Source organism: Arachis ipaensis, chromosome B03 (genome assembly GCF_000816755.2).
Source record: "Arachis ipaensis cultivar K30076 chromosome B03, Araip1.1, whole genome shotgun sequence".
NCBI classification, from domain to species: Eukaryota; Viridiplantae; Streptophyta; class Magnoliopsida; order Fabales; family Fabaceae; genus Arachis; species Arachis ipaensis.
This window is the reverse complement of record NC_029787.2, coordinates 31332322-31349817: the sequence shown is the minus strand read 5'-3', so window position 1 is coordinate 31349817 and position 17496 is coordinate 31332322. Positions and strand designations below refer to the sequence as shown.

General features: G+C 35.6%; 1 protein-coding gene across 3 annotated transcripts in view; it reads left to right on the top strand.

Moving 5' to 3' along the window:
* The window catches only part of LOC107630233 (mediator of RNA polymerase II transcription subunit 25), a 15009-nt gene extending 4170 nt beyond the window's left edge, over positions 1-10839 (top strand). For all 3 annotated transcript variants that reach the window (XM_021118640.1, XM_016333323.2, XM_021118641.1), the window contains 12 exons: positions 321-451; positions 1496-1705; positions 1850-1915; positions 2316-2523; positions 3028-3095; positions 3208-4059; positions 5004-5057; positions 5174-5202; positions 9156-9224; positions 9336-9420; positions 9751-9837; positions 9925-10839. In XM_021118640.1, the coding sequence (XP_020974299.1) occupies positions 321-451; positions 1496-1705; positions 1850-1915; positions 2316-2523; positions 3028-3095; positions 3208-4059; positions 5004-5057; positions 5174-5202; positions 9156-9224; positions 9336-9420; positions 9751-9837; positions 9925-10485 (2420 nt within the window). In that variant the 3' untranslated portion in view covers positions 10486-10839. The remainder of the gene's footprint in view (positions 1-320; positions 452-1495; positions 1706-1849; positions 1916-2315; positions 2524-3027; positions 3096-3207; positions 4060-5003; positions 5058-5173; positions 5203-9155; positions 9225-9335; positions 9421-9750; positions 9838-9924) is intronic.

Below are 17496 nucleotides of genomic sequence, written 5' to 3'. Positions count from 1 at the left end.
ATGTCTGTTTAAAAGCTGCTTGTTAACTTTCTGCCGAATTATAGAATTAATCATGATGATGAATTGATGATGATGATGCTTCTTCTTCTTAACCCCATGTTACATTTTCAAATAAACACGTAGCTAACAAAAAAAGAAAGTAAAAAAGAAGAGGAAAACATGCAACAGTCTTTAAAATTTCAGCATTTTGTTTTCTTGCCTCAATAAAAAGTTAAACTAGAAGACGGAAGTCCTTGTTTTCTTCTCATCAATCCCTGTTAGCAATGAAAATAATTGCATATGAAATGAGCAGCTGCTTACATAGGCATCATTAAATGCAGGTGTCCTCGTGCAACGGACTGGCTGGACAAGAGACCCCGATATTTTCTTCCTCTGGCTATCAGCGATACCCTTTACTGGTGGTGGTTTTAATGATGCAGCAATTGCTGAAGGGCTTGCTGAAGCTCTGATGGTACGTATGCTGTATACTATAGTTTCCTTTTTGTGTTCTGTCACTTTCCATTTGATAGGTGTATATATTTCTGATCTTGATTCATCATCTTTATTGTGTTTTGTTTTACTCCTAATATGGATAAATATGTCTACATATCTATGTGTGAGGACATGCTGGATAACAGTTTTTAACCAATTTCTAGTAATTGATTGCACCGTGAACTAATAGTGATATTGTTCAGTTTAAATGTTTAATGTACATGAAGCAGAGAGTAAAATGTAAGATAGATAAAATGAAATACAACTACAGTGAAGATAGATTATTAACTTTTAACGTGTTAGGTGAAAAATATATTGCTTTCTAAATGCATTTTATAGTCTTATTAAAATTCAATAATTCATAAAATTCGTAAAACTTGATTGCAAATATATTGATTTAAATGATTAATTATTGAATGCATATGCAGCATTCTTATTTTATTTAGCAATAATTTCTTAAAATAAAAGAATATTGACTTCTTGAGGTTTAATATGTTATTTAGAATTATTAAATATATTCTACTTTTATCTATGGATTTTATTCTGAAAGTCAATTTAACTTTATTCATTTCAGAACAATTTTAATTAAGTTTTGAGAAAAGCGATGTAATTTCTCATTGAATAGAATCTTATGAATTGAAACATCAATTGTATGTTTGGTTTTTATGCATGAAGCTTTATGTTTGGTTTCTATGCATGAAGCTTTATTTATTGTGATGTATTTTTTGCAATTATGCAATCAAGGGTTGTCATATTTTTTCTTCTCTTTTTTGATTTCTTTTATTTATTTTTTCCTTTCCCTCCTCTCTTTAATGTTCAATTAATGCACATAGATTGATAGACATCTTTGGAAGAATGCCTTGGTTGCACATACGTTTAATCGTAAAGGCTTCAACAATTTCAGTTTCATTTCATACTCTGTATTTTTGCAATTATGTAATCAAGGGTTGTCACGAGACCCTGTTATTTATGAGCTTTATGGGCATCTCTATTGATCCTCTTACCCCAATGTGCGAATGTCTAGATGTTCCCAAGTTCTCAAGATGGTGGGCCCAATCAGCAAAATGTGGACATGCACAAGCATTGTATCCTTATAGCAGCAAGTAATCCTTATCCACTGCAGACACCAGTTTATGTTCCAAGACTGCCCAACATAGAGCAGAGTGAAACCATTGACTCAGATGCAGGGAACCGTTTATATGATGCTGAAGCTGTAGCTAAAGCATTTCCTCAGGTACTTATTGCGTTATTTGTTTATTTACATCTACTGTTTTAGTAACACACTTCTTGTTGCTATTGTTATGATTATTTATTTATTTATTTATTGTCTTTCTGCTGTTAATCTTTGTTCTGATGGAATGTGATCTTCTGCATGCAGCTTTCTGTTTCTCTGTCAGTCATCTGTCCAAAACAACTTGCAAAAATTAAAGCCATCTACAATGCGGTAAGGATGACATAGCATGGGTGTACTGTAATCATAATCTGTCCTTTATAAACTAAATCAATCATGAGTCTTAACTTTAGACTAATATAAAACATCAAGATGGTCTGCTTTCTAAACTAAAATTAGAGAGAATCAATAGTATAATTACAATATCAACTAATATTCCACATTTCGAAATGCACACTTCCTTAGTTATTGTCACTGCTTTCCATTTTGAGCACCGAATTGATCTCTTACAAAAGATCCTTAGTCCAGAGCAAATACATGTGCTGATGGCTAGATTTTTTAATTTTACCAGAGTTTTCCTCTTTTGTGATTTGAGCAGACCTGATTAAATTAAGAAAGTGTTTTCTCCTGTGTGAATTTGTTTGATGTTTATTTTATTTCTTTGGTATTGGAGGGGAAGCGTAACAATAGAGCAGCTGATCCACCAGTTGATGTCAAAGTTAGTCATTTCCTTGTTTTAATATCAGAAAGTTTCAAGGAAGCACGCGCTGCTTTGAGTCGATCTGGGGTAACAAGCGTGCCTTCAAATCAGAGTCCTGTTAAAGTAGATGCAGTTTCTGGCATACCTGTTACAGGCGCACCACCGACTTCTATGCCATCAGGTATTCAGGATTCAATTAGCACTGAAAACTACTTTGCTTTCTGTAGTTATATTTCTTGTCTATCATGTCACATACATAATTTTAAAGAACAACTAGATAAATCATAATACATATATCTAAAATTTTACTCTAATTCATTGATGTGGGGGCAAGGATAAAATTAGTCAACTATGGATCTGTTACTCAGAGGTTTCTGAGTTAGCTTTGGATCATCACTTCTTCATATTAGCAGTACCAGTTCAATTTTATAGATCAAATGGATCTGGATACCCTTTATACATTATCTACATCTAAAGAAAAAAGATAGGTTAAATTCTCCGTCAATATAGTATGCACTGTCTTCTCTGTTTGGTCGACAAGATCAGTCTGAATTTCTTGCCTTATGTATGCCATGTTTAAATAAATGGGCATCAGTTAATAACAATCTTAAGTGGCTTGGTTGTTCTTTTGGTCTTGTGGTTGAATATCTAGTATATTTATCATGATATTTCTATGAATTTTCAGTGAATGGATCTATCCCAAACCGTCAACCAATTTCTGGTGGGAATGTGGTCCCTGCTACCGTGAAAGTGGTAAACTTAACATACCATTAAGTTTATAGAATTATATCTATAGTATGGTATTGTTTTCAGTTTTTCTTGCTTGTTTTTCAAGTGATCCTAGATACATATAATACTTCTACAGGAGCCAATTCCTGTAACAACAATGGTACCTGGACCTGGATTTCCTCATAATTCATCAGCTCCTCGTGCTACTGCTAATAATCAAGGAGTACCAAGCTTGCAGACATCTTCTCCATCTTCTATGACTCAAGATATTATGACAAGTAATGAAAATGCACAGGATACAAAGCCTACCGTATCCATGTTGCAGCCCATGAGACCAGTGAATTCTGCTCAGGCAAACATGAACATTTTGAACAAAGTGTCTCAAGCACGACAGGTGATGAATTCTGCTGCATTAGGCAGTGGAACCTCTATGGGAATTCAGTCAATGGGTCAGACTCCTGTTGCCATGCATATGTCAAACATGATATCCAGTGGGATGGCTTCTTCTATACCTGCACCTCAAAATGTATTTTCATCTGGACAGTCGGGAATAACATCAATCTCAAGTTCTGGACCTCTTAATGGTCCTGCACAAGTTGCACAAAACTCAGGTCTCAGTTCGATAGCTTCAGCCACTTCTAATATGACTGGAAGTCCAAATATTGGGATCTCACAACCAATGGGTAATGTTCAAGGTGCTGTCAGTATGGGACAGCAGGTACCAGGTATGAGCCAAGGAAACCCTTCGGGAGCGCAAATGGTGCAAGGTGGAGTCAACATGAACCAAAATATGATTAATAATGGCCTTGGTCCATCAGTTGTCTCTTCTGGAACTGGCACAATGATTCCTACTCCAGGAATGTCTCAACAAGTCCAACCAGGCATGCAGCCGCTTGTGAACAACAATGCAGCTGCTAATATGTCTTTGCCACAACAGACATCAGGTGGTATGCAATCCACACAATCCAAATATGTGAAGGTCTGGGAGGTATGCCCATTACCCCGTTTTCATTTTAGCGAGTTTTTTCCTCTTTTTTCTTGTAAATTTCAGTATATATAGTGTGGAATAAATAATTTCATTTTATTTAGAAATAACCAAAAAAAAATTTTCCATTTTCTATGTGAAAACCATTTTCTTCTCACGAAAAGGAATAAATAGTATCTTTCTTATAATTTGCATTAATTGTTGTAATCATTATCCATATGGTGGGCATTTTGAAGATTTTAGTTTGTATCTTTCAATGCTATGGTGTTTAAGTGCAATTGAGTGTAAGACAAGTAATTCACACATCTTAATTCCTTAGTTCTTTGTAATCACCTTAAATAGCATGCAATATCTTTTCATATGTCAACAAAGATTCACAGTGATATTTACAAGGTCTAAACTACTATATCAAAGTTATTATATTTATGTTGTTTCTAGTTGCGGCTGATTACCAATAAAGAGTAAATACCCAATACAGTCCCTCTGTCAATTTTCACAAAGGACGATGCGGTCCGTAACCAAAAACAAATGAGTCAATGACCCCTAACCATTCGCTTTTGAGACATACCTATCCTTTTTCACCCAAGAATATATAGAATGTAAGATCAGCACGAGGAAGAGAAACACTAACATAGAAGTAAAAATTAGAAAAAACACCCTACCGCAAGTAAAGAGATTTAAGTTTCTTGGATACATTATATAGGATAATAGAAAAATCGAAGAGGATGTAGACCATAGGATTCAAGCGGGTTGGTTAAAGTGGCGGAGTGTGTTTGATATTGTGACAAAAAAGTACATCTAAAACTTAGACTAGATATGTTATTTGGATTGGAGTGTTGGGTGGCAAAGGTTGAGTTGCTTGATATCGGGCGGTGGTGGAAAGTTTTTGGATTTCACTTTAGCTTTATTGTGCTTTGGTCAAAATTTAATAAGTGAAATTTTTGCAGGGAAGCTTATCTGGGCAAAGGCAAGGGCAACCTGTATTTATCACTAAACTTGAAGTATGTTTATCCCTATAGTCTTTTCCATCTCATTATGGCAGTTGATGTAATTTTTTGGCATCTGGCTTCTTATTCACTTCGATTTTTAAACCTGATGTATAATTTTTGTCATACAGGGTTACAGGAATGCTTCTGCCTCTGAGACGTAAGTTCTTGAATTTGCTCTCTCTTCCCCGAATACTATTGTCCTTCATATTTTACATCCCGGCGTTGAGTTCCTTTTGAACTTTAAACTGAATTTTTAAAGAAGTCTTTACAACTTCATCCTGCACTTTATTTCATCACAAGTATTGAGTTTATCGGGGAAATATGTGGAAGACCATATGTTTACTAATAACACCCTCAAGCTGATATCAATGTAATATCAGTTTTAAGGAAGAAAAGAAAAAAGAATTGGAATTGCAAAAACTGGAAGAAATCCAAATTAGAGCACTATAGAAGCTCTCTCCCTAAGCCTATTCTCAAATGGATGCCTTCCTCCTAAGCTTCTTCCGTCAGCCCTCTAATTTAATTCCACAAATAGCTTCTCATGCCAACTCCGGAGAATTGGTTACAGTTCATGCACCCACTACTTCCTATCTAAATGTGTATTGCTTCCATTTACCTGTTATTTCCATACACTATTAATATGTAGGTACCTAAAATACTCCCCGCTTAGAGAATCACTTTGTTCTCAAGTATTTTAACTACGGGGAATAATACAACAACAACAACAAAGCCTTGTTCTATTAGGTGGGGTCGGCTACATGGATTAAATGATGCTATTGAACTCTATCATTTATCATGTCTATAGAGGGACAGTTTTCACATAGATCTCGTTTGACCACCTCATGGATGATCTTCTTAAGTCTTTTTCTGTCTTTCATTTCTTGTTCATCTTCCATCTCATCCACCTTCTTGACTAGGTGTTCTGTCGATCTTCTTTTCACATGTCCAAACTACCTGAGACGCGATTCTATCATTTTTTTTAAAATAGGTGCTATTTCAACTCTCTCTTATATCTTCATTCCTTATTCTATCAAATCGCGTATAACCACTCATTCATGTCAACATCTTCATATCTGCCACATTTAACTTATGTTCGTGTTCCACTTTGGCCGCCCAACATTCTATACCATAAAGCATAGCCGGTCTGATAGCAGTGCGATAGAATTTATCTTTAAATTTTAAAAGTTTGTCATATATAAAATCAGACGCACTCTGCTATTTTGACCAACCTGCTTGGATCATATGATTTACGTCCTGTTCAATCTCTCCATTATCTTGTATGATGTACTTAAGATATTTAAAATTTTTAATTTTTCGTAAGATCTTTTCTCTAATATTCACCTCTGTATTAAGGTTTTACCTTCGGCGACCGAATTTACATTCCATATATTCTGTCTTATTATAACTTATGTGCAGACCATACACTTCTATAGACTTAAGGATGATCCCTGGTGCAATCCTATACTAATAGAAAATTCTTCTGTCACACCACATTGAGTCTTCACACTAGTTGTAGTCCCATCATACATGTCTTTAATTGCATGAATATATGCGATCCATACTCTCTTCCCTTCCAAAACCTTCCATAAGACCTCCTTGGCACCCTATCGTATGCTTTTTCCAAATTAATAAACACCATATGTAGATCCCTTTTATTATTATTATATCTCTTCATCATCCTTATTAATAGGTATGTAGCTTTAGTGATGGATCTCCCCGACATAAAACTAAATTGGTTCTCTATTACTTGTGTCTCGTTTCAGCCTCCGTTCTCTCACCCTTTTCCATAACTTCATGGTATGACTCATGAGCTTGATTCCTCTATAATTTTCGTAATTCTGTATATCCCCTTTATTCTTGTAGATAGGTACTAAGGTATTTTTTCTCCACTCATCTGACATATTCTATGACCTTAAAATCTTACTAAAAAGCTTGGTTAACCAACTAATATCTTTCTCTCTAAAGGCCTTCCAAACTTCAATCGGAATATTATCGGGTTCTACTATCCTGCTATTTTTCATTCCCTTCGGAGTGTCTATTACCTTGAAGTCTCGAATCCTTCAATTATAGTTGAAGTTTTGATATTCTTCTCTCATGCATAACCGACCAAGGCTCGGAAGAGTCTTCTGTCTTTCATTAAATAACTTGTAGTAGTAGTTCTTTCACCTTTCATTGATCTTCTCATCTTGAGCCAAAACCTCTCCGTCTTTATCCTTTATGCACTTAACATAATCCAAGTATCTTGTTCTTCTTTCATGGCTTTTTGCAATTTTATATATACATTTTTTCTCTTTCCTTCGTGCCTAAAGACTAGTAGAGACATTCATATGTTTTTGTTCTTGCTTCACTTACAACCACTTTTGTCTCTTTTTTAGCCACCTTATATTTTTCCCAACTATTTGCATTGCGGCACAAATATCACTCTTTAAAGCACTCATTTTTTGCCTTTATCTGTTCTTGTACATTCGTATTCCACCACCAGGACTCCTTGTCTCTCGGTCCTATCCCTCTAGATTTACCAAAATTTTTTTTGCTGTTCTTTTAATAACTTTTGCCATCTCCCTCCACATTTTCTTCGCTCTTCCATCCCCTTCACTTTGTCTCTTCTCCTACCCGTTTTAGGAAGTTTTTTTGTTCCTCACCTTTCATTCGTCACCACCTCGTCCTTGGGTTCTTCGTATGATGTATTTTCTTCAACTTTTGCTCAATGCGAAACTCCATGACGAGCATTCTATGTTGTTAAACTCTCTCCCAGAATAATTTTACAATTAATGCAAAATTTTCGGTCGACTCTCCTCAACAAGAAGTCGATTTAAGAGTTTGTCATGCTACTCCTGTAGGTTATAAGATGTTCGTCTCTCCTTTTAAAACATGTATTTGCAATGAGAAAGTATCCTATGTATCCTGCGGTACATAGCCGGTAAGAGGAGGGTTGTGTTACGTCTTCGACAACCAACATAACAATTTAATCGAATCTTCATGACATGGAACTACAGGGAATAATAATGTGGGAAAAATGTAATGTTCCCAGTTCCTCCGGGGTCCCAAAACTTGAAGAAGTCAGAAGCAAGTGTTCTCACAATCTAGAACATATACATCTTTTAAATAGAGATAGATGGAGACCCAAAATAACCATGGAAAACTGTAAAGGGACATAAAAAGAAATTGATTAATCTGGCTAATCCCTTTTGCTGTGTTTGGAATGAGATAGAGACAGATATACAAAACATAGTGTCTCTGTTTCTTTTTTTCATAATGAAGTAAATACAAGACAAAACAAACATTTAGAAGTCCCTTTGGCCTGATCTTCTTATGCTCACCATCTTCAATTGATACCAGACCACCACCACCACCAGCATTCCTCTTCCACCGCTGTTCACCAAGAATGAACTATCCAAACAAAAAATCACACTTACTATCACCATCTTCCACCACCATTTTTCACCAAAAATCAGCAATTCAAACGAAAATTATAAGAACAATTTTATTCTAACATAAATCTTATTTATTTCTTGAAATTCCAGAACAAATCCAATAATATCAAAAAATTGATCAAGAAACAAAGAGAACAGAGTCAAGTGAAAGATTGTGAGAAAGAAACAAAGAAAACTTAGCCAGTGGCATTCTGTCACTGATGCCAAGAAAAACCAAGTGACATGTTGTGTGGTGGTTCTGTAGCCACTGCTTACAGATCATCTTGAATCCCTCTCTCCCTTACTGGTCTGCTCACCCTTCTCCCTCTCCCTGTCCGTCATAGATCTGCTCATAGAGAAACCAGCGACACTGCTGCCTGAGAATCTGCTGCCACTGCAGTTACAGACAAGGGAAAATATGGAACCATGGTGGTCATGTCCGATGAGACAGTGAAGAAGCTTATGCCTAGTAGTACTACTAGACATTTTTAGGAAACAATGAAATTTAGGAAACTCTGTTGTAGGTCTTATGGATCTAATAATATCTTCGTCAAAGTAGGTCTTTAGGTGTCATGCTTTCTGCGATCAGTGAAGCTTAGAGAGTGCCATGCAAATTTAAGTTTTGCTTGTTTGATTAAATCGTCATAAAAAACTTATTTTCAATAATTTACTGACCGATCACTTTTGGTTGTCCCAGGCTTGCAGCAAACTGGCCCCCGGTAATGCAAATCGTTCGGCTTATATCCCAAGACCACATGAATAACAAGTTAGGCTTCATTTAACTTATGTTTTGCTTGCGCATTTTCACGTCTGTAGGTGTATCTTACCTTTTAACATTTTCTATGCGAATTTTTTTTATTTAAAACTGTGACATTAGGCAATACGTTGGAAAGGCAGATTTCCTAGTTTTTCGGGCGATGAACCCACATGGTTTTCTTGGTCAGCTGCAGGAGAAGAAGCTGGTAAGTTTTGCTTTCAAATATTAGTGAATGTAGCGACCTTCTAAGGCCTAGGAAATCAAGAAATATCTCATAATATAATATCGTAATTGTATCTCTAAAATATTAGTGTTAATATCATGAATCATGTCTTAGGATTAGTTTCCATCATTCTTTTTATTGCATGATTTGCCTTTATTTATGATCTAGATAGTTAACTTGTTATAATGACTTTCAGATCTCACAAATTTCCAAATTTAAACCATGCCAATAGATCTAGACCACTAATTTCATAACTTTTGGATAGGAACTTATATTTGGTGTGATTTTTCTTCCCTCTTATTTTGATTTCAGTGTGCGGTTATCCAATTGCCATCCCAGACGTTGCTGCTATCTGTTTCCGACAAAGCTTTCCGCTTGATTGGGATGCTTTTCCCTGGGGTAACATTTGTTTCCAACCAAATACAAATGGAAAAAACATTTGTTTGTTGAGCTTTGAGCCTTTATTAAGCTTTCAATTGCAAACAGGATATGGTTGTATTTAAACCGCAATTAACCAGTCAGCAGCAGCAACAAATGCAGCAGCAACAGCAGCAACAACACCAACAATTGCAATCAGGACAGCATCTTCCACAGTTGCAACAACAGCAGCAACTTCCTCACTTGCAGCAGCAACAACTTCCTCAGCTACAACAGCAACAGCCGCAGCAACAGCAACAACAACCACCGCAGCAGCAGCAACTTCCCCAGCTTCAACAGCAGCAGCAGCAACTTCAACAGCAGCAACAGCATCAACAGCTGCAACAACAGCTTCCTCAGCAGGTCCAGTTGCAGCAGCAGCAGCAGCAACAGCTTCCACAAATCCAGCAACAGCAACACCCCCAACTCTCACAGCTTCAGCCTCAGCAACAGCTTCCGCAGTTACAGCAACTGCAGCAGCATCAACAACTCCCTCAGCAACAACTTGTTGGGGCTGGGATGGGACAAGCATATGTTCAAGGACCTGGGCGGTCTCAGTTGGTTTCTCAGGGACAGGTTTCATCACAAGGAGGAACAAACATGGGTGGAGGAGGGAGCTTCATAAATTAAATGGCTTGAGTTTAGGCATAATTTGTAACAGGGTAGAATGACGCTTAATGATTCATGTAGCTGACCCAAACCAAACAAGGGAAATGTCTTTTGGGGACGCTATTTATATAGGTCTGGTAAGTCTTACTCTTAACCAGATAACATGTTAATAGTATATAACGTAAATTAAGAGCACGTTAGAAAGTTATTTGGAGGGTAATGTTAGCTGCTAAGTTGACTTGAAAATCGTGTTAATTATGAACCTAATTGACAGCAAATATTAGATGAACAATCTTCACAAATAATGCACAAAATGTAAATGTCACTCATTTTTTGTTTTTTCTTGGACATGGTGAATGTTCCGCCTTAAATTTTTGGCCTGTCTATGTGTCTTTATTATGTTAGGAAGAAAGACCGTTGTTCCAAGGTCTTTTTTGAGTTTGCAACTTATTCGCTCAATTTTTACATAGTCCCAAGTTTGAATAAGAGAGATTGGTTGTGTTAGGCTTTGGATGGTAATATAAAATTTTATGGAACCTTCATGACATGAATCAAATATAATATGGTGCTAAAGCTACGTCGTCCTTCACAAGACTGTAAAGGGACATAAAAATAAATTGATTAATCTGGCTAATCCCTTTTGCTGTGTTTGGAATGAGATCGAGACAGAGATACAAAACATATTATATGGCTTCAATACGATGTAAAAGGAGTAAGGGCCATTGCATTGATGTCATTTATTGGGAACAAACAAGCGTAATTAAGTTAATTCACAAAATGTAAAGATAAATGCAACAAAAAGTTGCGGTTTGAGACATGTAATATAAGTACTTAGAGGAAAATATATGGAAGTGGTAGATACTATGAGAAGGAAAAAAAATTAATATAATATGCCTATAAGAAATGAAGTGTGTGAGAGCAAAGGCAAAGGAGTTGGATACCTCTAATTTTAAGTTTTGGGATAAAGAAATGATGAAAAATAGCAATAGGTAGGCATTCACATGGATAACTAGTGGAAGAAGGATGTTATGAATGCTAAAAGGATGGACAAATGCATCATTGCAATAAAACTTGTTGCGGAGTCCGAGGCCTTTTATTTGATTAGGGCCTTTGCCCCACAAGTTGGTTTGGAATAACACCATAAGATAAGGTTTTGAGAAGACAAAAAAACATTTAATCTAAGATATGTCATAGGAAGATAAAATTTTCTATCGGGGTCATGGTTTTATAGTTGTCAACACCATGGATAAAATTATCTTGGACTCTTCAATTTTTGATCTTATAAAAAAAAATTGGTTTAAAAAGAAATACGAACATCTCATAATTTACAAGCGTAAGGAGATAAAACTGTTAAATTGATTTTCTTTTATTAAGGAGGGTTGACCAAAAATTTTGCACTAATTATAAAATTATTCTGATAAGTTTGAGCTTTGGACTATGAATTATTCTAATAAGTTTGAGCATTGGATTATGGATTATCTAATCGAAGGAAGACTCTGCCAAAATTTTTAAAGTATCTTATTGGTGCTGTGATAAGGCATGAGGTGGATGCCCATTAATGTTTGGGCGGCTAACTTTTTCAAGTGAAAAGTTTAGATTATCAAAGGAAGACTGAAATTAATTCATTTACCTTTTATATGCATATAAATAGGAGGTTAAGCCTCAGGCAAACAACATATAAGCAATAAACAATTCTCTCTCTTTTATGTTGCAATACTTCTCTCTCTTTATATTTCTTTATATTTGTTACCTCTTCCTTATTTATTTATTTAGTTATTTTATAACACGTTATCAGCACGAAACTCTAACAATATTTTAAGAAGACTTCAGGTAACAATTTTTTTTATTATGTCAAAACTCTTTCATCTTGAATATAATGCTTTTGATATATTTGGAAATAATTATTTATCATGAATACTAGATGCTAAAATCTATCTTGATTCAATGGATCTTGAAGATACCATTAATGCTGAAAATAATACATTCCAGAAGAATAAAGCCAAAGCCATATTTTTTTCCCTTCGTCGTCATCTTGAAGTATGATTGAAAAATGAATATCTCACATTAAAAGATCCTGCAGATCTGTGGAAAGATCTTGAAGAAAGGTACAATCATGAGATACTTCCTCAAACCCGATATGTTAGGGAAAATTTTGTCGACCTTCTATGTCTCGAATGTTCTCCTACAGCAGCAGTATCGAGAAAAAAAATTTAAAAATATTCTGAGTTAATTTCTTGCTTTCTTGTTACTGAACGCAACAATGAGTTACTCTTTAAGAATCATGAAGCGCGCCTAATTGGCGCCGCCCCATTTCCTGAAGTAAATGCGGCAAATCATTACCCCAGAAAAGGTAAATGACAAGGTTTTAGTAGCAAGAAAAATTATGGAAGGAAAAAGGATTATGTTCACAAAGGATCTCACCAGAAGTGGGATAAAGAAAGAAACAATGGGCAAAGTAAATCAATTGAGGATAAATGCTTCCGTTGTGGTGGAAAGGGCCATTGGTCACGTACCTGTCGTACCCCAAAGCACCTAGTTGATCTTTATCAAGCATCCTTAAAAAAGGATGACAAAGGAAAAGAAACAAATTTTGTTTCAAATGATGAAAATTCCACCACTCATTATGATGTATCTAATTTCTTTAAGGATTCTGAAGGAAATATTGGCTATTTGATCAATGATGGAATAGTTTGATATATGTATGTGTTTGTTAAGTATTCATGTGAATAATTTTTCTGTGCATGTACTTCTACTCATTTTATTATTATTATCATTTGTTTTTTAAGAAAAATGGTAAGGACATATTCTGAAGATATTTGCCTTGTGGATAGTGCAAGTTCGCACACTATTCTTAAAAGTGATATATATTTTATTCATCTTGTGCCAAAAGAAGAGTATGTTAATACTATTATTGGCTCAAGCAATGTGATAGAAGGCTCCGGAAGAGCTATAATTTTGTTTCCTGGAGGAACAAAATTTGTAATAAATAATGCACTATTATCTACCAAGTCTCTGAGGAACTTGTTGAGTTTCAAAGATATTCGCCGAAATGGATATCATATTGAAACAATGAATGAGGAAAATCATGAGTATTTATTTATCACAACTCATGATTTAAATAAAAAGGTTATATTAGAAAAGTTACCCTCACTTTCATCTGAATTGTATTATACCAAGATTAGTGCAATTGAATCACATGCCATTGTAAACCAGAAGTTTACTAGCCCAAATGAATTCATAACTTGGCATGATAAATTGGGTCATCCGGGAACAACCATGATGAGGAGAATTACTGAAAACTCTCATGGACATTCACTAAAGAACCAGAAGATTCTTAAATCTAGTGAATTTTGTTGTGCTGCATGTTCTCAAGGGAAGTTAATTTTAAGGCCATCACCAGTAAAGATTGGATTTGAGTTCCTTGAATTCCTAGAAAGGATTCAAGGTGATATATGTGGACTTATTCATCCACCATGTGGATCTTTTAGGTATTTTATGGTCTTGTAAGACGCATCTTCGAGATGGTCACATGTGTGCTTATTATCTTCTCGCAACCTGGTGTTTGCGAGATTACTGGCTCAAATTATTTGATTAAAAGCACAATTTCCAGAAAATCCAATAAAAGCAATTCGTATTGATAATGCTGGTGAATTTACTTCCCAAGCTTTTGATGCTTATTGTATGGCTAATGAAATAAGTGTTGAACATCCAGTAGCTTATGTTCACACACAAAATGGGTTAGCAGAATCACTTATTAAACGCCTCCAATTGATTGCTAGACCCTTACTTATGAGAACAAATCTCCCAACTTCGGTTTGGGGCATGCTATTTTACATGCCGCAGCACTTATTCGTTTGAGACCAACGAGTTACCATAAGTTCTCTCCTATGCAATTAGCTTTTGGCCAGTAGCCAAATGTTTCCCATTTAAGAATATTTGGGTGTGCGATATATGTTCCCATTGCACCACCTAATCGCACCAAAATGGGATCCCAAAGAAAATTGGGAATATATGTTGGATATGATTCTCCCTCTATAGTGAGGTATCTTGAGATACAAACTGGAGATGTATTTAAAGCCCGGTTTGCGGATTGTCATTTTGATGAATCAAAATTTCTAACATTAGGGGGAGAGAATAAGCTTCCTGAAAAGGAACTTAATTGGAATGCATCATCGTTGATGCATTTAGATCCTCAATCAGGGCAATGTGAACTAGAAGTTCAAAAGATTATACATTTGCAAAGAATAGCAAATGAATTGTCTGATACATTTTCTGATACAAAGAGGATAACCAAATCTTATATACCAGCGGAAAATGCCCCAATTCGAATTGATGTCCCAGTAGGACAAGTAGCCATTGAAGCAAATTCACGCCAGAAGCGTGGCAGGGCGGAAAATGCCCCAATTCGAATTGATGTCCCAGTAGGACAAATAGCCACTGAAGCAAATACACGCTAGAAGCGTGACAGGCCTGTCGGTTCCAAAGATAAAAATCTTCGAAAGAGAAAAGAGGTAAATACTATTTCTGTTAAAAAAGACACAGTAAAGACACCTGCAGTTGTCCAAAATTCTGATATAGTTTTAACGCCAAAAGACGTTCAGGTACCTGAAAATTGTGAAAATGATGAGATCTCGATAAATTATGTCTTTACAGGAGAGAAATGGAACCGAAATAAGACAATTGTCAATGAAATATTTGCATATAATGTGGCATTAAATATCATGCATGAAAGTAAGGATCTTGAGCCAAGATCAGTCGAAGAATGTCGACAAAGAAATGATTGGCCAAAATGGAAAGAAGCCATAAAGGATGAATTAGACTCACTTGCAAAACGTGAAGTCTTTGGACCTGTAGTCCGTACACCAGTAGATGTAAAACCTGTTGGATACCGATGGGTATTTGTGAGAAAACGAAATGAGAAAAATGAAGTTGTGCGCTATAAAGCCCGACTTGTGGCACAAGGTTTTTCACATAGGCCCAGTATAGATTATGAAGAAACGTATTCCCCTGTAGTGGATGCGATAACATTGCGTTATTTGGTCAGTTTATCTGCATATCATAAACTGCATATGCATTTAATGGATGTGGTAACAGCCTATTTATACGGCTCATTAGATCGGGATATCTATATGAAAGTCCCTGAAGGACTAAAGATATCTAAACCATCTAATGAATATTCGCAAGGGTTATACTCAGTTAAATTGTAAAGATCTTTATATGGTCTAAAGCAATCTGGACGAATGTGGTATAATCATCTTACTGAGTATCTGGCCAAAAACGGATTCAAGAATGATGATATCTGTCCATGTGTTTTCATAAAGAAAACTGCATCTGAATTCATTATAATTGCTGTATACGTTGATAATTTAAATATCATTGGGACTCCTAAAGAGATTCCAACAATTATAAAAACTTTAAAAGAAGAGTTTGAGATGAAAGATCTTGGAAAGACTAAATTTTGTCTCGGCCTGCAGATCGAGCATACGAAAAATGGGATCTTTATTCATCAAGTGACATACACAGAGAAGATCTTGAAGAAATTTTATATGGATAAGTCACATCTATTAAGTACTCCAATGATCGTAAGATCTTTGGATGTGAAAAAAGATCCATTCCGTCCTAAAGAAGAAAATGAAGATATCCTTGGTCCTGAAGTACCATATCTTAGTGCCATTGGAGCGCTAATGTATCTTGCTAATAATACGCGACCCGATATATCATTTGCTGTGAATTTACTAGCAAGATATAGTTCCTCTCCAACCAGAAGACATTGGAGTGGAATCAAACAAATCTTTCGATATCTTCATGGAATGGTTGATATGGGATTGTTTTATCCCTATGGATCCAAGTCACAATTAGTTGGCTATGCAGATGCTGGATATTTGTCTGATTCACATAAAGGGAGATCTCAAACAGGATACCTGTTCACATATGGTGGTACAGCTATATCATGGAGGTCCACGAAACAGACCATAGCAGCAACCTCCTCTAATCATGCTGAAATACTAGCGATACATGAAGCTAGTCGCGAGTATTTTTGGCTGAGGAGTGTGATCTAATATATTCTGTCATCATGTGGACTGATTGATCAGAAGATAGCTCCAACTGTCCTGTTTGAAGATAATACAGCATGTATTGCTCAACTTAAAGGCGGATATATCAAAGGTGATAGAACAAAGCATATTTCTCCCAAATTCTTCTTCACTCATGATCTTCAAAATCAAGGGGCAATTGATGTCCAACAAATCCGCTCAAGTGATAATCTGGCAGATTTATTCACAAAGTCACTCCCAAAATATTCTTTTGAAAGATTGGTACATCAGATTGGGATGCGCCGATTTCGAGATATAAAATAATGTCGGCAAGAAGGGGAGACTGTACTCTTTTTTCCTTGGTCAGGTTTTTTCCCATTGGGTTTTTTTTGACAAGGTCTTTAATGAGGCAGTCCCTATCACAAAGGATATTGTACTCTTTTTCCTTCACTAAGGTTTTTTCCCACAGGGTTTTTCTTTAGTAAGGTTTTAACGAGGCATTATCCTGAATGGTCATCCAAGGGGGAGTGTTGTGATAAGGCATGAGGTGGATGCCCGTTAATGTTTGGACGGCTAACTTTTCCAAGTGAAAAGTTTAGATTATCAAAGGAAGACTGAAATTAATTCCTTTACCTTTTGTATGCCTATAAATAGAAGGTTAAGCCTCCGGCAAACAACACACAAGCAATAAACAATTCTCTCTCTCTTCTATGTTGCAATACTTCTCTCTCTTTATATTTATTTATATTTGTTATCTCTTCCTTATTTATTTATTTAGTTATTTTATAATAATTGGCCTAAACTTAAAAAATGTGAGTATCCTCATCTTAAGGGAGACTTGGCTGAATTTTTTAAAAATTAGTTAGATATAGTAAAAAAGTATTTTTTTTAATACTCTATCAATTGAATTCTTACTTAATTCATATTATATTATTATGCTATCATTGTTATATAACAAAAATAATTTTGAATCAGGATACATATTCAAAATTATTTTTGT